The sequence below is a fragment of the Sinocyclocheilus grahami genome, unplaced genomic scaffold (genome assembly GCF_001515645.1).
Source record: "Sinocyclocheilus grahami isolate Dianchi unplaced genomic scaffold, SAMN03320097.WGS_v1.1 scaffold412.1, whole genome shotgun sequence".
Classification (NCBI taxonomy): domain Eukaryota; kingdom Metazoa; phylum Chordata; class Actinopteri; order Cypriniformes; family Cyprinidae; genus Sinocyclocheilus; species Sinocyclocheilus grahami.
In genome coordinates, this window is record NW_015505591.1 from 376,935 (window position 1) to 402,798 (window position 25,864).

Genomic DNA, 25,864 nt, shown 5'->3' on the forward strand with positions numbered 1-25,864 from the left:
TATACTAGTCTTGGCATTGGAAGTATGGACAGAAAAGTACAGATTCTGATTTATTTACAAGGTAAATTTTATTGTTTGTGGTATATTATTTGTTTGTGAGATTATATGACTGCATAACAGTCACAAGGTGGGATTTGTGTTTAGTATGTCTGCAAATATGAATTTTCCACATCCTATCTCCATCCTATTTCATATTTTCCTTCCATGTATCTTGCATGCTTACAGGATGGATTGTTCTCAATTCTCTGTCAAGTTTTGCCAAACGAAATGGCCATAGATCAATTCAAACCAGCTTGAAATGCTATTTCTAATTAAAAAACTAAAGCACGAGTGCAGCAGGAGAGCCACTGAGTGTTAGCAACTACTAACGTGATGAGCTATGAAGTTAGTCATCATTAACAACACTACCTACTACTACTGACACAGAGCAGGAATGATGCTAGTAGTTAATTTAAGAACTAATGATTATTGCCTGACTGAGGGTTTATGGGCTGAAAAAGACACTACGAGAAGACAAACCCAGTTTGTAGCTCTCGGCTGTGGAGAGCAAGTGCTCTTGTGTCCTTTTGGCTCTGTGCACCTTGCTGCGTTGTCTCGTGCGACCTCCTTGATGGAAGGAGAGATGGAGGACTAAAGGACGCATGGATTCAGGGATGGAGAAGGAGAGAGCGAGTGCAAGAATCGCCCTCAGGGGAACCCGTCATCGTCCGGACTGAGCGCCACGCGCTGCGGAGAGCAGATAAAAAACAGTTACACGTGTTGAGAGAAAAGAAGGTGAGAAATATACACATTGGAAAGAATAAGAAGGCCCTTGGAGAAGGAGACGGATACGGAAACATCCGATATGTAGATCCTCCACACACACACAAAGTGAAGAGCACGACGTGTGGGGAGCTTGAGAGAATCCTGTTATGCCACTGGGGCAGCCCGCCCTGTTTCTGCCGCGCGACTGATGTCTTTATCTCTGCTTGTGCTTGACATGCCGACTGTAGCACAGGAAGTTCAAATCACACTGTTATAATCCCTCCATCTGACTAACAGCTCTCAACAGCGCCATGTTAACTATTTTAGCCCAGGCCAACGGTTATGCAAATATATGAATAAATCATTACATCACCCAAATAAATTACCAGCAAAACAACTACATAAATAAATTAACTAGAATATATTAAAAGATTGTCCAGTCATTTAAGGTGCTCGTTGCTCATCCCTAAAGCAGTTATACTGAATTCATAAAAAACAACTATGGGATCATGGGAGAGCACAATTTCAAAGCTTTCAAACGTGGAAAGCATTTAAAGCTTTACACACACACAAACACACACACACACAAAAACACGAGAAACCAAAGACTGTGGCTGCATCCAAAATCGCATAATATCCTAGTATATAGTAGGAGAAAACTGAATGTGACAGGAGTAGCATGTGTGAATTCATAGTAGTCATAAAACAATACGCGAAAAGTTCCTGGGTGACCTACTATTTCTGCATCGAATGGGCGCTTTACTATCCCATTATGCCAAGGTAAAGAGGTGATAGGTCACATCATGACAATAGCACCTTTCACACATACAGACTTTACTGCTAAATTACCATTGCCTGTGTGAACAGCACATTTTTGTATTGACCAGTAAAGTCGTTGCGGTAATTTTACAGCAATTTACTGGTATTACTGTGTGATAGGGGCTAATGACAACACGTAGTACATCTGGATTAAATTCATATTACACACATTCATACTATATACTACAATATTCGCAATTACTTATTCAAAAGAAGTACCTACTCAGAGAGTATGCGATTTCGGACTCAGCCTAAGGGAAACACATACAGACTAATGAAACCTCACATGGTAATCCATGCACTAATTAAACATACATTTGAATGAAAATGTGTGGTGAATTATGAATATAAATATGTGTTTGGGAAGAGGCAGCATAATGCCTTCTATTAGGGAACACTGTCTTAGCCTCGCCAATATTTTATCACTATCCGACTGCCTTCCTCCCTTTGTTCACTTTGCGCTGGACAGCATAGGTGCCCCTGAGTACCAGTGAGCTGCCGGGTCTGGGATACTGCCCCCCAGTGGCAGTGCTAGGTATGGCTGTCTGGCACTGCCACTCACTGCAGGGTAGACGTGGCCAATCTGCTCGCTGCGGCCGATGTGGATTTCGTCGTCGTCGTCCTCTGTGGTCTTGCGGTAAACAGGGTTGTCGAAGTTCATGCTCTTGGTGTTCCGTCTCCTCCAGTTGCGCCACACCAGGTAGCCTCCGGTACACATCAGGCCAATGACCACTGTGGCAAGGATAGGAACTGCATGCGTTTAACACACAGTCAACACATACGGCGGGGGCGTTAACACAGCCAGGGGACACAGAGCGGCGAATGACACGTACACACACACACACACACACACACACATATATATATATATATATACTGTATATATATATATAAATACAAGCTCACACACTCAAACCTTAAGGTGTATCATGGCAGACCTGGGCTAAATGGTGTAATTAAAATGTGTTTCATTATTAAAATTATGTATCAAAGCAAATCTCATTTCATTCCATGCAGTTGTTGCAACCCACTTAACAAAATTAAGGACATATTTAAAGAATTTAAAACCCTTATTTGAGTGATTTTATAGCCATATTAACAAACATCTAAACAGACAAAATTAATATAAATATAATTTATAAAATGAATAACGAAAAATAGCCTGTCTATGCCAACATGGGTACATTTAGTATAAATATAAATTTAAAAAAAAGAAGGAAAAATTCTTGTTTGTAGTTACTGATAAACAAAGTAAATTAACAATAACTAAATAAAAACACAGTATTTGTTTGATCAGTTTAATTTGAAGTTATGGGAATGTGGTTTTTATTTTTGATGGTAACTTGCTGAATTCATTGTAATGCTGCATTGCTGCAATGATGCATACTGTTTCACATAAAATTAAAAAATCACAAGCAATAAACAGTGTATAATAAATAGTGTGCAGCACTCTATAAATCCATTCTAAACAGCTTTTATGTTTGGGGTTAGGAATTTTTAAATTAATACTTTTTAGTCAAAATGCAGTAAAATGTTTAAAAGTTATGATAAAAACATTTATAATATTACAAAAGCCTTCTATTTCAAATAAATGATGTTCTTATGTATCAAAGTATACTGAAAATAAAAATAAAAATATTAAAAAATCAGCATATTAAAATGATTTCTGAAGGATCATGAAGACTGGAATAATGGCTTCTGAAAATAGCTTTGCCAACATAGGAATAAATTACAGTTTTTTAAATAGCAATAATATTTCACAATATTGCTGTTTTTACTGTATATTTGATCAAACAAATGCAAGCTTGGTGAACATAAGAGACTTCTTTCAAAAACATTCAAAAATCTTACCAGCCCCAATCTTTTGAATGGTAGTGTACATAATTTAAGGAGAGTCTGATCACATCACTACAAAAAGGGCTACTTAAAAAGCAGGTTTAAAAATAGCAGATATGAATATTTAAAAACTAGGGCTGCCAAAGACACACCTTTCCCATTCACTCCCTCACACACAGAGATACACACACACACAGTGGCTTAGTGGAATATGTGAAGGGGGTGCTCACATGCTGCTCAGTGAGAAAGCAGGGGTCTAAGGGGACCAGGAGAAATCGAATTGGACTGTGTGTATGCTCACACACGCCTACATGTGAATGGTTGGGGGGAGCACATTGCTATTCAGGGTGAATTGATAACCATGTGTGGCTTTCCTGCAGCGACTGGCTAACCCATTCCCTAATTTACAAGATCAGCCGTGGCTGCTCTGGTCCCCTGAAAGTTCTCCCTAATTGCTCTTTTGTCTGGGGGGGCCGCAGAGACCTCCTCATGATGTATTTTCCTCCATCACTCAGGTTCTATTGTCTCGCTATAAACACTTGGAATGCATTCTGTCTGAGAATTACATTCGATTTTTAACCAACTACAATAAAAGAAAGCATTTAGAAAAACGTTGCAATTTTAAGATAAGAGGAGTGATCGTAGAGGGACTGCAATTACAAAGAGCTATTAACACAGTTTTTAGAGGAAAGGTATTTCACTTGATATCTTTCAGTTGAATATGAGCACAGACAAGTCATTTCAATCCCACTAAGCCACTCTCCAGACAATCAATGAAGCCCATCAGTTCCTTTTGACAGAGACTTTCTGTAGAAACTATGAGATGTATACATTTGCATATACTGTACTTTATATATACACACATGCACTGTTATTTAGTTCGATCAAACAGTCAAAAGGATGATGTATAGAAACTAACTGAGAGAATGATCACACAATCAAAATGCATGAGCGACACTTCTTTTTGTAGGATCAAAAATAACCATTTATAAAGCACTAATTTTATGAGCACAACATATTTAAAAACATATGTTGTAGGCTGCTGTCATATGAACTTTTGAAACAGACTATTCATTTAGAAAGAATATTCCGGATTTAATACAATTCAAGCTCAAACGACAGCATCTGTGGATAATCTAATGTGTACAGTAAAAGCTCTTACAAAAAATTTAACATTTAAAATATGGAAATATCACACTGATATTGTGATACTGTGACCAAAGTATAAGCATATTCAGACTAGACTGAAGCATTTATTAAACTTGTCTGTGAAAAATTATATAAATATAATAAAAATGTATAAATATAATTAAATATAAATGTATATAAACACAGCACGTTTTAATAGAGCAAAACCCAGTCACAGAAAAAGAATTGTCGCTAACACGTAACCAGAAATTCATCAGCCTGGAAAATAAAAATTTGACTTAATAGTTTAAATAATATAAATTATATTTTAACATTATTATGAAAGCAATGTTTAAAAAAAGTTAAATTCACTTATATATATTTCTCACACTATATATATATATATATATATATATATATATATATATATATATAAAATGTATATACACACACAGCATAAAATGGGCTTCATTACTAAAAATGTTTTTAGAAAGACAAAAAATAAATAAATAAATGATAATAATCCAGCGGCGGAGTTTACAAAAACTGATACATCAATATCCATTTCACTGCACAATGCTGTTTCTAGGCAACAAGCAAATTCATTTTAAATTCATATTCATACAAATAATTCCTATTTAAATGTAAGCTGTTTACTTACTAAGTAATATGAATCACATTTTACTGGTTGATGAAAGAAATCGAATTGGACTGTGTGTATGCTCACACACGCCTACATGTGAATGGTTGGGGGGAGCACATTGCTATTCAGGGTGAATTGATAACCATGTGTGGCTTTCCTGCAGCGACTGGCTAACCCATTCCCTAATTTACAAGATCAGCCGTGGCTGCTCTGGTCCCCTGAAAGTTCTCCCTAATTGCTCTTTTGTCTGGGGGGGCCGCAGAGACCTCCTCATGATGTATTTTCCTCCATCACTCAGGTTCTATTGTCTCGCTATAAACACTTGGAATGCATTCTGTCTGAGAATTACATTCGATTTTTAACCAACTACAATAAAAGAAAGCATTTAGAAAAACGTTGCAATTTTAAGATAAGAGGAGTGATCGTAGAGGGACTGCAATTACAAAGAGCTATTAACAATAGGCTGTTTAGCTGTTTTTAGAGGAAAGGTATTTCACTTGATATCTTTCAGTTGAATATGAGCACAGACAAGTCATTTCAATCCCACTAAGCCACTCTCCAGACAATCAATGAAGCCCATCAGTTCCTTTTGACAGAGACTTTCTGTAGAAACTATGAGATGTATACATTTGCATATACTGTACTTTATATATACACACATGCACTGTTATTTAGTTCGATCAAACAGTCAAAAGGATGATGTATAGAAACTAACTGAGAGAATGATCACACAATCAAAATGCATGAGCGACACTTCTTTTTGTAGGATCAAAAATAACCATTTATAAAGCACTAATTTTATGAGCACAACATATTTAAAAACATATGTTGTAGGCTGCTGTCATATGAACTTTTGAAACAGACTATTCATTTAGAAAGAATATTCCGGATTTAATACAATTCAAGCTCAAACGACAGCATCTGTGGATAATCTAATGTGTACAGTAAAAGCTCTTACAAAAAATTTAACATTTAAAATATGGAAATATCACACTGATATTGTGATACTGTGACCAAAGTATAAGCATATTCAGACTAGACTGAAGCATTTATTAAACTTGTCTGTGAAAAATTATATAAATATAATAAAAATGTATAAATATAATTAAATATAAATGTATATAAACACAGCACGTTTTAATAGAGCAAAACCCAGTCACAGAAAAAGAATTGTCGCTAACACGTAACCAGAAATTCATCAGCCTGGAAAATAAAAATTTGACTTAATAGTTTAAATAATATAAATTATATTTTAACATTATTATGAAAGCAATGTTTAAAAAAAGTTAAATTCACTTATATATATTTCTCACACTATATATATATATATATATATATATATATATATATATATATATAAAATGTATATACACACACAGCATAAAATGGGCTTCATTACTAAAAATGTTTTTAGAAAGACAAAAAATAAATAAATAAATGATAATAATCCAGCGGCGGAGTTTACAAAAACTGATACATCAATATCCATTTCACTGCACAATGCTGTTTCTAGGCAACAAGCAAATTCATTTTAAATTCATATTCATACAAATAATTCCTATTTAAATGTAAGCTGTTTACTTACTAAGTAATATGAATCACATTTTACTGGTTGATGAAAAATCAATAATGTGTCCCTGCACATTGTCTACCATGCCAGAATAACAATTGACAGATTATTCTGAAAAAGCTTTTACTGGTTTATACGAGTTATCTCTAAGAATACATATTTATTATTAAATAATTTTATGCATCATGTGTTTGCAAAGTGTAGAAAATGGATTTGTCGCACAGAGGGACAGTAACATCAGATAGCAAAAATATGAGATTCACATTTCTGCTTTTCAACCCTTTGATATGACAGCCATAAAGACTTTCATTCTAAGAGCTATACTGTACGTTTTTCTTTGTAGTTTTAACAAACTCAAAATTGAGTTCAAATTATTTCTGGAATAAATAGCATGCCGTCGACAGCACTTAAGTTGTATTTAACCTGGAATATTAAGCTAAATGGAGCAGCAGCAAGTTTATAAATGGCTAGTTAGGGCCACCATAAGTGTCTCCAAAGCAGGTAGTGCACATAAAGCTCAAGGGCAAAAGCTGTTCATCTACTGAGTGAACAAGCCTGAATTCAAAATGCAGGATAAAATGCTTAGTTAACTTTAATACTCACCTATTGGAATGACTATACCCAGAACCGCAACGGTTATATTGCTACCAAGGAGGAAGTGGTCATTTCCACTGCCAGCTGAAACAGAAAGATGAAGAAAGAAAGACGGGCAACAATGAGGGAAAAACAAAGAAAGACTGTATTAACTTTATATTTAAATCACAAGATCATAATAGATCCGGTCATCTGCAGTTTAGTAAACAGCACTGTATTGTCCACAATTATTGAGAGTGAGCAAATGAAAACAGGATTTTCTATTCCAGCATTAAAAACACTGACTGAGGTTACAGCATGTAACAGGCATGTTTTCACTGCCATTTTCATTTAAATGAATCTTCTCCGGTTTGTATAGTGAAGTGTCCATTTACACTGCTATCTTGCTCAAGGCAATATATTGCTATTCATATACAGCACTTTGCTTTGTGCTGTTGCTTTCCCTTTTAAGGCTTCTGCTGAGCAGTTGTTTCCACCATATAAATCCCACCTCAATCTCACAATTAGCACGTGGCCCTCCATTAGCTACAGCATAATTAGTGTCTGATAATGGAGTCTGAGCCGGGAGATTAAGAGGACTAGTTGGTACAGCATTGGCATCCAGATACAGACAAGACAGCCTGAGGGCTTGTCGGTAGGAAACAAAAGAAATGCAGTGTATGTAGTAACAACTGCACATAAAGGGAAAGGTAATCAAGAAAACATATTATCGGTAAGGGGATCCTCTTAAAGCTACAGTGAGCGTGTTATTTATGTGATAACAGTGACATGTGGGTTTACATGGCAAAACTTAATTTGCATCATCTGCTACTGTTTGTATATAGTGTGTAGTTCCTGTTTTAAATGGGTTTTTGAAAGTTTCTATTCAAAGAGCATTGAATTTTTCTTCAAGCTTAATGATTTACTACATCCATAAAATCATTATTCACAGACAAAGGACAAGGGAGTGTATCCAAACTCAATGTGGAAATGCTTTTAGTACAAACAATTGGCCTGTAACAGCTGATGCTGACAGCACTGAATACTGCTAACACATGCTTCAGAAATTCACAACCCAAGGTTTTATGATCATTTTGCACAATATGTGATATATTTTACAAATCTACTACAGGTACATTCACAGCTGGTGTGCCTGGCACTTAAATAGCTACATACACCAACGTTCAGAAGATTGTGGTCGGTACAATTTCTGCAATGTTTTATGTGTTAATGAAAGAAGTCTTATGCCGACCAAGGCAGCATTTATTTGATTAAAAATACAGTTAAAATGATAATATTATGAAATTTAAAGAACTGTTTTCGATTTTAATTCAATAGCCATCACTCCAGCCTTCAGTGTCACATGATCCTTCAGAAATTATTCTAATATGTGACCCTGAACTACAAAACCAGTCATAAGTAGCACAGGTATATTTGTAGCAATAGCCAACAATACATTGTATGGGTCAGAATTATCGATTTTTCTTTTATGCCAAAAATCATTAGGATATTTAAGATCATGTTCCATGAAGATATTTATTAAATTTCCTACCGTAAATATATCAAAACTTAATTTTTTATTAGTAATATGCGTTGCTAAGGACTTAATTTGAAAACTTTAAAGGCGATTTTCTCAATATTTGGATTTTTTTGCACCCTCAGATTCCAGATTTTCATATAGTTGTATCTTGGCCAAATATTGTCCTATAATAACAAACCATACATCAATGGAAAGCTTATTTATTCAGCTTTCAGATGTCAAATTGACCCTTATGACTGGTTTTTGGTCCAGGGTCACATATAATATGCGTTGCTAAGGACTTAATTTGAAAACTTTAAAGGCGATTTTCTCAATATTTGGATTTTTTTGCACCCTCAGATTCCAGATTTTCATATAGTTGTATCTTGGCCAAATATTGTCCTATAATAACAAACCATACATCAATGGAAAGCTTATTTATTCAGCTTTCAGATGTCAAATTGACCCTTATGACTGGTTTTTGGTCCAGGGTCACATATTTTGATTTGGTGCTCAAGAAACACTTCATATTATCAATGTTAAAAACCGTTACGCTGCTTAATATTTTTGTGGAAACTGCGATTTCTTTCAAGTTTAAAAGAATATTAACAATGTAAAGTCCTTATTGTCCCTTTTAATCAATTTAATGCATTCTTGTTGGAAAAAAATCTTACTAAAATAAATAAATAAAATAAATCTTACTGATCCAACAGCAGTGTTTAAAAAAAGAGCCACATTTGTAGAATTCAGACAAGTTTTTGTCTTCATTTGCAAGCAGCCATAAAAGGCAGAAAGGGTGCTGGTGTAATTCATCACTATCCTCAGTGCAGCAATTTACAGGTTTTATCTAATGGAGAGTTTCACCATGTCTACCGTGTAATATGCTGGCAGTCATAAAATATTCAAGAACCCACATTTATGGTTAGCATCAAGAATGAGCACTTCTGTGCTTTGATTATGGGCTGAGAGGTGTAAAGGCTACTAAAATGTTGGTTGTTTTTCCATATTTTTAGTCTCGACAAACAACCTTTCGAAGACTTTTGGAGGGATATCATGGATATAGATCTTATTACTGAAGTCACTAATGCCTTTTTTCCTGCTGTGTCCAGGTGGCCGTGTACCTGAGTGTCCCCAGTCAAAGCCCAGAGGGAGGGGGGGGGGGGGCACAAATGTTGAATTAAAAACTCGAGAATAGCATACGCTCCAACCCTACTCCTCCGTGAGTCGAGCACTGGCCCTCCGCGACTTTCGGCCAGCGTCTTACTGCTCTGACGTCATAGCGGAGTTCGGAATGCTTTGCGCTCTTAAAGGAGCCGCCACCTAATGACAATGCCTCGCTCGCCACCGAAAGTGCAATTGCAAAAATGAATGTTTTAAATATAAAATTATGTATATATGCTAAAGTGTTGACTTCAATTATAAAAGCTTGCTGACCAGATAAAGACTTTCCTGCCGGGGGGGGGGGGGGGGGGGGTTGTGGTTAAGAGGAACCAGGCTGAGGGCAATGTTCATCAGTCAGGCCTGGCTGCTCCTCTCTCTTCACTGACTGCTCTTTCTAATTTAGCACAGATACACTTTGGACCCTGGGCGACCACTGCTGCCTCATCTGTCACTCTCAAGTGGCCCAGTGATGCTCGGCAAGCAAATTCCACCACACATTAACTTTCACAGACTCTGAGAGGACTACTGTATGAGTACTGAAGGAGAGCAATTATATAAGCTTCAGCTGAATATCAGTGGTGATGGAATTCAGTAAAACAACAAGTTCAATACAAGAAAAACAACGCAATATCACACTATATTGCTCTTATACAACAGTCCTATGAATATTTACATAAAGGTCAATGACATCAAAAGTTTGTAGTCTAAGATTTTTAAAACATTTTGAAAATAGTCTTTAACGCTCACCAGTAAAAACAGTAATAGTGTGAGATATTAGCATTTTAAATAAGTGTTTTCTATTTTAATATATTTAAAATTTTTATTTATTTTTTAGCAGCCATTATTTCAGTCAAGATTTACCTTTTTTTTAAATTAAGACTTTTATGCTCGCCAAGGCTGCATTTATTTGATCAAAATACAGTAAAAACTGTAATATTGTGAGACTTTATTGCAATTTCAAATAAATGTTTTCTATTTTAACATTTTAAAAAGTAATTAATTTTTCTGATGGCAGAGCAGAATTTTCATTAGTGTCATCATTAATCATTCTGATTTGGTGCTCAAGAAACATTTCTTCTTATTATGAATGTTGAAAACAGTTCTGCGTAATATTTCTCTGGAAACAGTGATGCATTTTTTGGGGGGATTTTGTGCTGAATTGAAAGTTCAAAAGTACATAATTTTTTTGAAATAGAATTTTAATTGGCTTTGTTGTCACTGTCAACTTTTGAATGTCCATGATAAAGAAAACTCTTCGTATTCATGTTGGTTTCATATGGTTTAGAAAAATATTTATACCATATTCAAGAAAGGTTTCATTTTTTTTGAATGATGCTAAAAATGTCACAAGGTGTAACCATCAAGTAAAAGTACATTTTTTCCTAACACCTTGAATACACCTTCTTAACCATTATTTTCAAAAAAGTTAATGAATGAAGGTTAAAAAGTATTTTTACAAAAACATTTTTGAGGAGCTGAATCACATAAAATTTTACAACCTGTTTTAAAAAATATTTTTTAAAGAGCTGTTTTTAAAGCATACTCTTCATAGAAAAGATGTACCCAAGTTATTGCATTACACTGTATATTTGCATTGTAATACAATTTTGAATAAAAAAGAAGCAGAGAAAAAAGATCATGATATCAAGACAAAAACAGAAACGGAAACTCACCGCGATGAGAGAGATTGCCATTGGCCCCTTGTATACTGTTGCCGTGGATGGTTGTAGACGTCGGTCTGTGATCTGCTGTCGTCTGGGTGGAGGCTGGCTGTTTCCCTGCTGCTGAAGTGCTGGACTGAGTGGTCACTGTGGTTGAAGTGGCTGGGGAGTGTGTGCTGGTGGAACTATGCGAGCTGGAATGAGTGGTTGTGGTGGGGCTGGTGGTGGTTGTACTTGATACTGTCGCTGTAGGTGTAGTTGACTTAAACATGATAGATTTCATACATATGTGACCCTGGACCACAAAAGCAGTCTTAAGTTGCTGGGGTATATTTGTAGCAATAGCCAAAAAAACATGGTATGGGTCAAAATTATCGATTTTTCTTTTATGCCTAAAATCTTCAGGATATTAAGTAAAGATCATGTTCCATGAAGATATTATGTAAATTTCCTACCGTAAATATATCAAAACTTAATTTTTGATTAGTAATATGCTTCATTTGGACAACTTTAAAGGCGATTTTCTCAGTATTTAGATTTTTTTGCACCCTCAGATTCCAGATATTCAAATAGTTGTATCTCGGCCAAATATTGTCCTATCCTAACAAACCATACATCAATGGAAAGCTTATTTAGTCAGCTTTCAGATGATGTATAAATCCCAATTTCGAGAACTTCAAACTGACTGAGCTTGAACAACTAGAATCATTTTCTTATGTTATTGTCAGTTGAACAATATAGCAATGTAGCGCAATGGAAATCTGTAGGAAAGGTTGTTAAGCTCTACAAACACTACTCAGAAGATTGTTTTTTACTAAATAATATTTTATGTGTAGCACTTTCTTACACATTCTCATAAAATCGTGTTTGGCAGGGATGCATAACTGATTAATATTTCACTCAGAGGCACTTGAGATATAAAAAGCGGTTGGATTCCATTCTCAACATTTCTCGTTCAGCGTAAGTGTGTTTTCCTGCTTTCGTTTGCATTTTCAGAGCAACATGTTTAATTCTTTGATTTAGATTCAAATAGCACTTCTCATTCATTAATGTGAGGAGGCTGTAAATTGGTTCTTCTGCTGGCATGCTGCACATGGTCTGTTTGTGATAAAAGGATGAAAACAAAGAATCAAAATCTGCACACACATACGCACACTGCTTCTTTCATTTTCTCTGCCCGTCTCTAGAATAAAAATTCACCATAAATATGCTATTCACTAATAGGACTGCTATTACTGGGGAAAAAACAGAGTCAGCAAAGATGTGCCTCTCATTATTATAACAATGCAAAAAAGGTGACACTGTGAAAATAATACTGTTCAAGCATTGTTTCTATTAGCTCCAAAAAGGCAGAAATAATTAAAAGCCTTTTATTTTTTTGCTGCTGTACCTTTAAGAAACTGACTCTTTACGTGTGAAATGAACAACAACGTTTTTTTTTCTGCTTAGTTTCAATAAATTATCTTTGTGGACAGGGGAGGAAGTTGAATTCTCAGTGTTTTCACAGCACATTAAAGTCTTTTATGTAAAAGATCAGGAACAAATTGATTCCTCATGATATGAGTCCTCTAATGCATTATAACATCCATCACTGGCTATTCAGCTCAATAGATAAAACAGACTGAAAGTTTCATTATTTTTCAAAAAGTTTGAGGTCAGTAAAATTTTTAAGAAATTAATTATTTTATTCAGCAAGGACTCATTACATTGATCAAAAGGCACAGTAAAAGACTACATTTTTACGAAAGATTTATATGTCAAATACTGTTCGTTTGATCTTTCTGTTCATAAAAATTTATTATGTTTTTCACAAAAATATTAAGAATATATTTTTTTGAAAACATATTAGATTTTTTTTTTTCAACAAATACAGCTTTGCTATCACAGGAATACATTTATAAACACTTTAAAATTGTAGTTATTTTATTAGTAGTAGTTAGTGATTTTAAATTGCAATAATATTTCACTATAATTTCCTGTATTTTATTATTATTATTATTATTTTATTAAATAAATACAGCTATGGTGAGCATAAGAGGCTTCCTTCAAAACATATTCCAGACTTTTGAATGGTGGCGTACATGTGCCCATTACTTCGTATAACTTATGTTGAATTATAAATAATGTAAAAATAAAATGTATGCCAGCTTTTGAAATAGTAATCTAATACTCAACAAATTACCAGCAAAATGTAAGCTTTTAAGAGATTTTATAACACATATTAAAAAATCTGAGCAGAAACAAAAACAATGAGGTAAATCAGTAAAACGTTTCTTTAGTTCACTGAAATAATTCAGTTGAATGAATCAAATGTATTGGACCAACACTACCTGAATGAGAGAACATCACAATAAATAGTTGTTAGGGGAGAAAAAAAGCTCTTTATTGGAAAAACTACCCTATTTTTGAATTCATTCTACTAAAAAATGTGGTTAAGAAAACCGCTACATTTACCTAGTTACTCTCTGACACGGGCCAGGATATATAGATATACCCCCGGTTTCACAGTCAAGGCATAAGGCTAGTCCCCGACTAAAATGTAAGTCTGAGCTGTTTCAACTGAAAGAAACTTGCACTGATTGATCTTGAAATGTGTCAGTGCCCTTGTTTTGTCTCAAGATGCACAGCAGTAATGTTTTTTCTAAGGCATGTTTATAAAAATTACTTTAAAATCCTAATTGAACTATGGCCTAGTCCTGGCTTAAGCTAAGCCCCGTCTGTGAAACCGGGCCTTACAATGATGTAAAGTGGTCTCTATCTGTACTACACTTATTTCTCACCTTGAGGCTGCCGGAGCTCGTGGAACACCACCACATCCAGTGGGTTGTTGAGATGTTGAGCCAGCATTGCCACATCATGCCCTGTCAGCCGGTTTACGCTGTAGATGGCCTCATCCTCCAAGTCTGTCCAGTAAACTCGGTCCTGTAGAAACATAAAATGTGAATTCTACACAAGCAGGAGCTATTGCACTCCTGAGGTTCAAACATAACAATATAGCACTTGCAATGAAAACACGAACTGATAATATGTAAATGCATGTCTTGAATACAAGTAGCTTTGTATAAAAGTGTGGAAACAAGAATAACTGCACATTTTTACAAGTGTCTTGTTAGTTATGTACAAATGTAATGTATTCTTGTGATGGCTGAATTTTCAGCAGCCATTACTCCTGTCTTCAGATCCTACAGAAAGTATTCTGATTTGGTGCTCAAGCAACATTTCTTATTATTATCAATGTTGAAAACAGTTGTGCTGCTTAACATTTTCTATGGAAACTGCTACAATTTTTAGGAATTTGATTGAATAGACTGAATAGAAAGCTGAAAAGAACAGCATTTATTTGAAACAGAATTTTAATTTACTGCCACTTTTGATCAATTTATTGCAATCTTGCTGAAACTATATATTATTTATTTTGAAAAAAATCTTACTGACCCCAAACGGTAGTATATATGAAGAATGAATAAGAAGTTAAATACATCTTTATATATTTTTTATACTTAAATCACATCTTGTCTCACCTAGGGCAACAAGTGACTACCATTCACATTATTCTTGGGTCTTTTATTGTGATTCAGTGAAAAATGGATAACAATAAATAGGACAAAATAGACACTTGAATAGAGAAAAAAATCACAACCAAGCAGTTATTATTCTGTAGAGCATGTATTTTTTTTCTATGCATGATGCAAGACACCAAAAAAGGAAAGAAACGGGAGCAAGATGACAATGAAGATAAAGGCTTCTGTGTCTTTTGGACCACAAAGGTTTTTCATCAGACTAATTAAAGCTCGCAGCTCTATCTCTCCTTTGTATCTTCACCTACATGAGCCTGAAAGCACGCGCTCCACTGTCTGACAATACCACTTTCAACATTCTCCGTCTGCCTCCCTCCTCTGATCAGTCCTTATCAGCCGCTACAGAAATATTGCAAATGTGCATGGTGAGATGGTCTGTTACTATGACAACCTGAGATTCATCTTCTTTTCAAACGGATGCGGAAATGGATGAGGAAGTTCGGGAGGGGGTGTTTTTGGGGTAACAAAAGAAAAGGACTGGGGGGAGGGCACACAAAAAAAAAAGATTGAGAGGACTGAGCATGCCCAAGTGGGCAGCTGGCTCCGAGTATCAGAGGATGTTTACAGAGCCATGCTTCTTTGGAAAGGTCAGGCTGCTGGATCCCAGTGGAGCTCCGTCATGTGCTCCTGCTGGTGGCTGTTGATCAGTAGGACTCCTTAACCTGCACTAGACAGCATTCAAATTCTGCCGCATTGCAGCTCTCATCTAACGCACAGGTCACGAAGGCACCATATCTGATATAGATAACTGCTTTAATCCATGACACAAAAGGCTGGCTTCTAACATCCAAGTCTGAAATTTGTACTCCTTGAGGGAGGGGAGCAACTTTATTAAAACCTTTCATCAAAGTCTTCGCTTCATTTGGTTAGGAGCAACTATCCCGGTGGAACTGGATTGGTCTTGACATTTTCAGTGCTTCCTACTAACCAATAAAATAATGTGAAAGCTGGTGTGGAGATATTGGTCTGTTTTATGAGACAGGGTAATGTAAAGGTCACATATCATCTGAAAAGGTGACAGGAAAATGGAGGATTTCTAATATGTAATTTGAGGTCTGCTGCGTTGGAAGTCAATATGTGGTGTACAGCGCTGTCTTCTTTAAGACACTAAAATAATTTCCTTAGTTCACTAAAGCTCTCTGCCATACCATGCTTATTTACAGTAAACCAGTGAAATATTATTTCAACTTAAAATAACCGTTTTCTATTTTAATATACTTTAAAATGTAATTTATTTCTGTGATGGTAAAGCTGAACTTTACTCCAGTCTTCAGTGGCACATGATCCTTCAGAAATCATTCTAATATGCTGATTTGATGTTTAAGAACAATTTATTCTTATTAGCAATTTTGAAAACAATTGTGCCGCTTAATATTTTTGTGGAATCCATGATACATGTTTTAAATAATTCTTTATTGAATAGAATGTTCAAAAGAACAGCATTCTTTTTTTTTGGTAACAATTTAAAACACTGGGGTACCACAGGGCTGTGTGCTGAGCCCAATCCTCTACTCCCTTTTCACCCACGACTGGATACCTGTGCATGGCTCTAACTACATAATCAAGTTTGCAGATGACACCACGGTGGTAGGCCTGATCAGTGGCAATGATGAGACGGCCTACAGGGACGAGGTTCAGCATCTAACAACGTGGTGTGCCAACAATAACCTTGCACTCAACACCCAGAAGACCAAAGAGTTGATTGTAGACCACCGGCGGACAAAGGACGACCACACACACTCCCATTTACATTGATGGGGCTAAAGTGGAGCGCGTGGCGAGCTTCAAGTTCCTTGGTGTCCATCTCTCTGAGGATCTTTCCTGGACCCTCAATACCTCCATACTGATCAAAAAGGCACAACAGTGCCTTTACTTCCTTAGGAAACTAAGGGAAGTTCACTTGTCCCCCCACATCCTGCTGAACTTTTACTATTGCACTATTGAAATTGTTGCACTGATGATGTGCGTCAGGTCTTCAGAAAGAACAAGAGAAGAAAGACACCAGGCCCAGACGGTGTGACACCAGCCTGTCTGAAAACCTGCGCTGACCAGCTGGCCCCCATCTTCACACAGATCTTCAACAGATCACTGGAGCTGTGCGTAGTCCCCTCATGCTTCAAACGCTCCACCATCATCCCCGTCCCAAATAAATCCAAAATTACTGGACTTAATGACTACAGACCTGTGGCTCTAACGTCTGTGGCCATGAATCATTGACTGGTTTTGGCTTATCTGAAGGACATCACTGGACCCTTACTGGACCCACTGCAGCTTGCCTACAGAAAAAACTGGTCTGTGGATGATACAGTCAACATTGAACTTCACTACATCCTGCAACATCTAGACAGACCAGGGACTTATGTGAGTATCCCGTTTGTGGACTTCAGCGTGGCTTTTAACACTATCATCCCAAACCTCCTCCTGCCCAAATTAACTCAGCTCTCCGTGCACACCTTCGTCTGTCAGTGGATCACCAGCTTCCTGACAGACAGGCAGCAACTAGTAAAGATAGGAAACTTCTCATCCAGCACCCGTACGATCAGCAGCCCCAAGGTTGCGTCCTCTGCCCACTGCTCTTCTCCCTCTACACCAATAACTGCACATCTAAAGACCCCTCTGTCAAGCTCCTGAAGTTTGCAGATGACACCACACTCATCGGCCTCATTCAGGACCGTGACGAGTCTGCTTACAGACAGGAGGTTAAAGAGCTGGCTGTCTGGTGCAGTCTCAACAATCTGGAGCTCAACACGCTCAAAACAGTGGAGGACCTGAAGTGGGACAATCACATTGAGTCCATTGTTAAAAAAGCCCAGCAGAGGCTGTACTTCCTTCGCCAGCTGAGGAAGTTCAACCTGCCACAGGAGCTGCTGAAACAGTTCTACTCCGCCATCATTGAATTCATCCTCTACACTTCTATAACTGTCTGGATCAGCTCAGCTACCAAATCTGACCTAAGAAGACTACAGAGGATAGTCCGGACTGCTGAGCGAATCATTGGTAAAACCCTCCCCACTCTCCAAGATCAGTACTCTTCTAGAGTGAGTAAAAGGGCTAGCAAAATCACTCTGGACCCCTCACATCCAGCACACTCCCTCTTTGAACTGTTGCTGTCTGGGCGACGCTACAGAGCACCAGAACGACCAGGCACAGGAACAGTTTCTTCCCTCAGGCAATCCATCTCATGAATATTTAACAATAAATGTGGAACACACAACACTATTATACATTATTTATTTACCACACATACTTATTTACATTTCAAATTTGCACATATCATACCTGTTGGAGCCATTTATTGTAAAGTTTTACTTGGCCATTGGGTGGCACTGTGACACAGTATAATTGTAACACCGGTGTACGAGCCAGGGGTGCGTTGGTAATTGGGAAGCACACAGTTTTTGACCGCACGGCAGAGTAGCGTGCAAGATGAACTATGATCTTATGCTGTGTCTTCAAGGTATGGACTTGGATTGTACATGTTAATGAACAAGGAACACTCATAGCAAGTTGTTTTGGAACCATTTTTATTGGAGCACAAATAAAGAAAGACATTTGTTTAGCATCTATTTCCGTTTGCACGGACTCTGTTTGTACGCGTTCTAGAACTTGCTCACTCATATTATCAACGGCAGCGGCTTATTGGAAAGCCGTTACAATACCTGTACATACATAATTGTCTATATTATATATTGTGTTTTTGCTATTTTGTACATTGTCTATTTTGTATATTTGTATATTATTATTTTTTATTATCTGTGTCCTGTCTTGTCACTGTCATTCTGTTGCACTGTGGAGCTTCTGTCACTAAAACGAATTACTTGTATGTGTAAACATACCTGGCAATAAAGCTCATTCTGATTCTGATTCTAATTGAAAGCATTCTCACAAACTGCATCACAGTGTGGTATGGCAATTGCACTGCTTCGGACCAGAAAGCCCTCCAGCGGGTGGTGAAAACTGCTCAATACACCACTGGTGTCGGGCTACCCTCCTTCAAATACGTTTACCACAAACGCTGCCAAAGGAGAGTGAGAAGTATCAAAGACTCCTCTCATCCCAATCACAGACTGTTCACTTCTCTCCCATCGGGGAGACGTTATAGGAGTCTTCGCTGTCGCACCAGCAGACACAGGAACAGTTTCTTTCCCTCAGCTGTCAAGCCTACTGAAGTCCAATCTCAGGCGCTGAACACTACATCCTAGGTGGACCACCTAATGATTAACAAAAAAAAAAAAACTCTGCACTGTACTGCAATAACTTGTCTGCACTCCTCACTCACACTGTTCTTACCTGCTGCATTTCATTGGCTCTGTACTTGTACTCTGCACAGTGACAATAAAAGTTTAATCTAATCTAAAAAGTCTTTAGTCACTTTTAAACAATTTTTTGCATCCTTGCTGAAAAAAAATTCTATTAACTGTGAAAAAAAATCTTACTGATCCCAAATAAATAAAACTATTCAATTAAATGATTATACTTTTATTATCTCATTAATGTTCAGTTCTTCACATAAGTGTAAGACAGACGACTTTCATGGTGTTTCACTGAAAAATGAATGCCATATGGGTTTGGAATGACATAAAGGTAAGTAAATGATGAAAAGAAAAAAACTATAAAAAAGGGAAATGGGAAAAAGGCATTTAGTAGCTTCAATTTTCGTTACTTAATGCTTTTTTGTTCCCTTTTAAGCTGTCAACTGCCAAAACGAAATGTGTACTTGGTGAAAACAAAATTATGAAATTATGCAATTAAAAATAATGAACCAAAATAATGAGCTTACTGGAATTGACTCCTGCACCAAAGACTGCACAAATGTTTCATACAGAAAGATTTGCATACTCCTTTAAGCACATCTACAAAACATCCCTAAAGTTAGAGGGCTGCATTTGTCTCCTACTGTTTTGCAACTTCTTCAGCCAAGTGGAGAACTTGGCTGAAGTACTTTAGAACCAGCCTCAAGGATACTACAGCAAAGTAGAGGTTCATTTCACATGTGCCCTGGACAAAAGTAAAAGTTTCCTTTTTCTAGGGTTTGGCCCCAGGGTGCCCTCTTACTGAGCTGGCTCATCGACTGGCCTAATGAAGGAAATTAAGTGATCTATTGTTTGGGCTGGGTCCTGCCTTCAGGTGCCTTAGAAGCTGCCAAAGTAAAAAGGCTTTTTAATTTGGTTTGTGTTGTTGGCTGGTGCCACAGCCATACATCTCTTGGCAAGTGTTACTTTCTCACAGTGAGACCCCTGTTCTCCAACTACACGCTGTGAGCAGAAACATGTTTATGTGTGCATTATGAAGCCAAACTGAGCGTAGGAAGTTCTTGCCAATGCAGCTCCATCTGTGCCTGCATGAATGAGTACCTCAGAAAATTATTTGATAAATTTGCTTGCCTCAAAAAGAGTCAGGGCAAAGGGATGTCCAAGATGATCCATGGAGGACAGCAAAACTCTACGGTTGTCTCCATTTAGGTCCACACTGGAGATCAAATGAAGCTTGGAATCCACCCAGTAGAGTCGTCTACTAGACAGATCTGGAAGAGGAAAGATATTTTAATGGAACATATAAGTAGCACTTTACTAATACAACAAATGCTTTTAATTTAACATGAGTGGTCAAAGGAAACGTAGAATAGTGGAAAGTACCTGAAGGGATAATTTATATTTCATAGTGTATGATTTTTCATATTTCAAGTAAAAAAGTCAGTTGGAAATAAAATGGAAGGCACAATTGAAAAAAAAAAAAAAACAATGACAAAAAAGCCACTACACAACGCACTTCAAAATCTCACTGCTTTGCAAGGTTACTTTTCCCATTATAAAAGTATTTTGTTTCTAAACAGACTTAGCAATTCTCAATTCCACCTTTTTTTGTCAATATCTTTTTTTCTATCTGTCTACCATAACTGCTTTTTCAAATGGCTTTCATGTTAAGCAAGCCAGAGAAATGATGGCGATATTGACAGCATTGCTTGAGCAATTCCATTTAGTTTTTCCCAAACTGACAGGTGATTGATGAGAAACAATGAAGGTGAATGATTCAAAGCCCTGTTGGCCACAGGAGGCTGCTCTTCATTATTAACACTCTTTTCTTCTCCTTCTGCCTCACTCTTTCTGGGTTTATTTGGTCTTTCTCAATCCTAATGTTTTTTTCCCCTTTCTCCTCTAGTATTTTGGTTGATGTCTCTTGTAATGATGGCAAACGCAGCTCTCTTGTGTCTTGCTTTTTGGTATGATATGCTTTGATTTGCTCTCTGCTGTTTCTCTTTTATCTTTTGTTGTCTTTTCTGCTATTCTCCAGTGTGTTTTTCTCTATTTTGTCTATATTTGATGATTTGAATGGAAAAACTGAACTGCAAAACTTTCAAATGGTGTTTTACCGAGCGCAATCCCATTGGGCCACTCGATCCTCTCTGAAACCAGAACTTGTCGATCCACTCCGTTCATTCCGGCTTTCTCGATCTTGGCCAGCGTTCCCCAATCTGACCAGTACATGAACCTGAGGGGATCAAAACAAACAAAATGTTCATAATCAGAATCATGGACAGATCTAGTGGTTCTCAACCTTTTTGACTCCACTTTTGACACCATCATTTTTCCAATTTGTTATTTACTGGATGAGGATTAATAATAAGGATTCTAAAATATGTTTTACTCAATTTCCACTTTGTCATCTTTGAAGCAGGTGGGAAAATCTGTGGAATACTACATTTAATGTACTGCATTTAAGGACTTTAATTATCCAAAATTCCTATTAAATGTAGGGGCAGGTGATATATAAAATTTTGTGAATGACTATTACAATTCTGCACAAATTTGTGGAGCTCTTGGAGGAGTTCCCTTTGTTTGGGCCACAAAAGCTTCATGTTACCAAATAAACCAGATGCAGTTAAGTGGAAAATTAGAAAGCTCCAATGGCCTTGAAACTTCAATGCTCATCACCTGCCAAAAATCAAGATGAATATGTGAGAGTATGCTCATTAAAAAAAGTCAGTACATAGGTCCGGTTCTATAAGAGTGAAGTGGGCACTTTACCCACAGGCAACAATTAGTTGGTATGCTGACCAGCTTGAGACTCATTTGCATGTTTTTCATGCTCTTCTACTTCTGTAATATGGTGAGAAGAGCCCTGAGGGGAAAGAGTCATCATGATGAACGCCAGTAAAAGAAAATGATGCATACGAAGTGAAGGAACCTTTGACAAGGCTTTCAAATATCTTGGGGTGTTGACACATATCATGTAATGTTCATCATATTTACGTTATTCATTATTATTTAATTTAATAGAGGGTTTGAAAAGACTGGTGGAGGAGGCTTAATATTTTCCTTAGGGTGTTGAGAACCATTTTTGGCTGATTATAAATATTGTATCATTACCCTTGTCTTGGGTCAACGGCGATGGCACGCGGTTCCCCAAGCTCTGTGTCGATCAACACCTTCCGTTTCTTGCCATCACCAGTCGCGACTGAGATAGTTTTGTGTCCAGAGTCGGTCCAGTAGATGTTCTTATGGACCCAGTCCATTGCTAAGCCCTCTGGGGAATGTAGCGCAGTGTCTATGAGCGTGATCTGCTGAGAAGCATCGCTGGCTTTGTTGATGTATGCACTGAAGAGGAACAAACACACTGTTAATCTACATCCACAGCATTTAAGCAGATGTATCTATCTATTCATAAACAATCACAAGATATTTGATGCATCCACCAGATTCATGGAGAATAAGCACAATATAAATAGCTGACACTCCCAGCTGTTGTTTACGTACACATAGGCAGCAAAGTGAGGCAACATCTGCATATTTCTCAGAGAACAATTGTAGGACAAAATGGCTGTGACTTTTCCTCTCTCTGAAAGTTACAATGACATATAGTGAAGTAGATTTGATTGCTCTTTGAAGCCTGGTGAAATCTGATGTGACTGATCTCATGATCTAGCTCTCATGAGAGAGTCATTATCACTTTGGTGTCACCTGGGTTATTTGACAAAAGGTATTCCATTTAAATACCCATATACATGTGCAAACAGTAACTTTCACAAGTAGCTGATGACAAAAATGTTGCTACAGACATTGTTGCAAATACAAACAAAAATCCAGTAACAATATTTTGTGCTGTTGGCTTGTCTCTACCCCAGTGTTTCTTACTTCTTGAAAAGTAAGAACAAATTAGCATACTTTCATGAACATAAAATATGGAAATAAAAGATAACATTTTGTATTATATAGACTACTATTCAATTAAAAGTTTGGGTCAGAATTTTTTCTTAAAGACATAAATACATGAAATGATAATGATACATGAAATTGATCAAAAAAGTAAAGCATTTATAATGTTACAAAATATGTCTATTTAAAAAACCTGTTCTTTAGAACGTTCTATCCATCAAAGAATGTTGTTCAACATTGATACTAATGTTTTTTGCATACCAAAAGCAGCATACTAGAATGATTTCTGAAGGATCAAGTGACACTGAAGACTGAAGTAATGGCTGATTAAATTATTTATTTAAAATGGTAAATGTTCGCAGTTTTGCTGTTTTTACTGTTACAGTATCCTCTTTTTACTGTACTGTATTATTGTATTGTACAGAAGTATATTTTTTATTTAATTGACAAGGCGTTATTAAGATCTATTAACGCTAATCAGTTGCCCATTATCCATATTCAAATCATACTTTGAACAAACCAACCAACAAATAAACAAACAAAACTCTGTTGCTGTGAAATGGAAAAAAAACCCTGTTTGTTTGTTTATTGTATGCCATTTAATCTTTGAGTTTCATTAAGGGATCATGTTAAAAATCCTATCATGTTGGTAGAAAATTTAAAACTGGTTATTGGTAGAAATACCAGCATTGAAACCTTGTAGTTTCAAGTTTCAAATTTTAAAACACTTACTTCAAATCTACAAAATATTTGCTTTCAATTTCAAACCGGAAAAGGCACCCATTTCACCTGTCACTGACAGTGAGGAGGTGCTTTCTGTTATAACCTGGTAATTTTCCATTTGCAGTCACCTAGTGCCTTTAACAGATGCAGCTTCAACAGCCATCACAATGGGTCCATCTCCCCTTATAAGACACTCTTTTCAGAGAGGATCTTAAGTGAATCACAAGGACAGAGGCAATAGCAGTCAGGGAACATTTCTCTTATGCTTTCATCTGCTTGACTAGGAGCTCTATTAATAGGAACAGGTCTCCTGGATCCTTTCAAACACTGATGATTCACAAATGATACAAAACAAGGATAAAAAAAAAAAAGTGAAAGTGACGTGACATGAAGCCAAGTATGGTAACCCATACTCGGAATTAGAACTCTGCATTTATCCTATCCAAAGTGCACACACACAGCAGTGAACACACACACACCGTGAACACACACCCGGAGCAGTGGGCAGCCATTTTTTGCTGCGGCGCCCGGGGAGCAGTTGGGGGTTTGGCGCCTTAATCAAGGGCACCTCAGTCGTGGTATTGAAGGTGGGAGAGAGCGCTGTACATTCACTCCCCCCACCCACAATCCCTGCCGGTACGAGACTCGAACCCACAACCTTTGGGTTATGAGTCCAACTCTCTAACCATTAGGTCACGACTTCCAATAAAGAGCTATGCACTTAAACAGAAGTGACTAAACATGATGAGATGGTCAATATAATGTGATGTCAACCGTACAGTAGCATTCTTTTTTATATTCATTATACTGTAGGATATCAGACCGAATCAGACAATCTAAGATTTGGTCAAAACCGAGTTGAGGCACGAGGAGTCACAAAAATTCCACAGAGGCCCAAGACAACAATAGTGATACAAGATACATATATAAATACAAGACTACAGTCAGTTATAGACCAAACCCATCAGCTACATGACATGCATAAATTGTAACATCATGACATCCTTGCATTTCAGCAAAGATTTCAGTAAAATGCTGAACAATGAGACACAATCACTGCCAATCACATATTTCACTGATTTAATTTCACTGTAGAAAGAGCTACTCAGAGCAATGCAACAAAAATATAATAATAATAATAATAATAATATAGTATTGATAAAATGTTGCTTATCACTTGCTGCATCATGCCGGGTTACGACGCTGTGTGACAAGTTAAAGTGAGTCAAACATTTATCAAAGCCAAAACCGCATGGCGTTTTGTGTTCACACCAGGATCAAACAATGATGTATTTGATCAACAAGAGTAACAAATTGTCTGTTTAATTGGCTGGGTTTGGGTTCCCTCTGACATCTTAATTACAGCAGAAGCCTTGCATCGCATTAACCCAAAATGATGTTAATTGGAATTAATCAAAGCAATAAACACAACATTAATCTATCAACCTTTACGCAGAAAGAGAGTTTTTGAGCTCTCATGCTAGAGAACCACTATGCAAACAAAACAGCTTTTTACTGACAGATCAATAACCACACAACACTTAAAATACGCACATGCCAGTTTCAAGTAAACCTAAGTGAGGATTGGTTAATGGCCCCAACAATGGCCCTTAAAACTGATATGCCTCATTTGAGGTTTCAGCTGTCAACTGACATCTACACTGTTGCGTCTTCACCGTAACCATCAATTCATGCCACTCTCTGTCAGGGAGCACACACATAAATTAAATTCCCTGCAGACAAACAGAAGTATTTC

The 25,864-nt window shown here is 36.9% G+C and overlaps 1 protein-coding gene across 1 annotated transcript in view; it reads right to left on the reverse strand.

Annotated features, from left to right (window-relative positions):
* Nucleotides 1–680: 680 nt before the first annotated feature.
* Nucleotides 681–25,864, reverse strand: part of LOC107551014 (low-density lipoprotein receptor-related protein 8-like) — a 182,571-nt gene continuing 157,387 nt past the window's right edge. Inside the window, exons 10-17 of the mRNA XM_016232492.1 lie at nt 22,600–22,846; nt 21,603–21,721; nt 20,617–20,756; nt 14,435–14,576; nt 12,809–12,837; nt 11,667–11,916; nt 7,344–7,418; nt 681–2,313 (exon numbers count right to left, since the gene is read on the reverse strand). Coding sequence (XP_016087978.1) covers nt 2,015–2,313; nt 7,344–7,418; nt 11,667–11,916; nt 12,809–12,837; nt 14,435–14,576; nt 20,617–20,756; nt 21,603–21,721; nt 22,600–22,846 — 1,301 coding nt within the window. The 3' untranslated portion in view covers nt 681–2,014. The remainder of the gene's footprint in view (nt 2,314–7,343; nt 7,419–11,666; nt 11,917–12,808; nt 12,838–14,434; nt 14,577–20,616; nt 20,757–21,602; nt 21,722–22,599; nt 22,847–25,864) is intronic.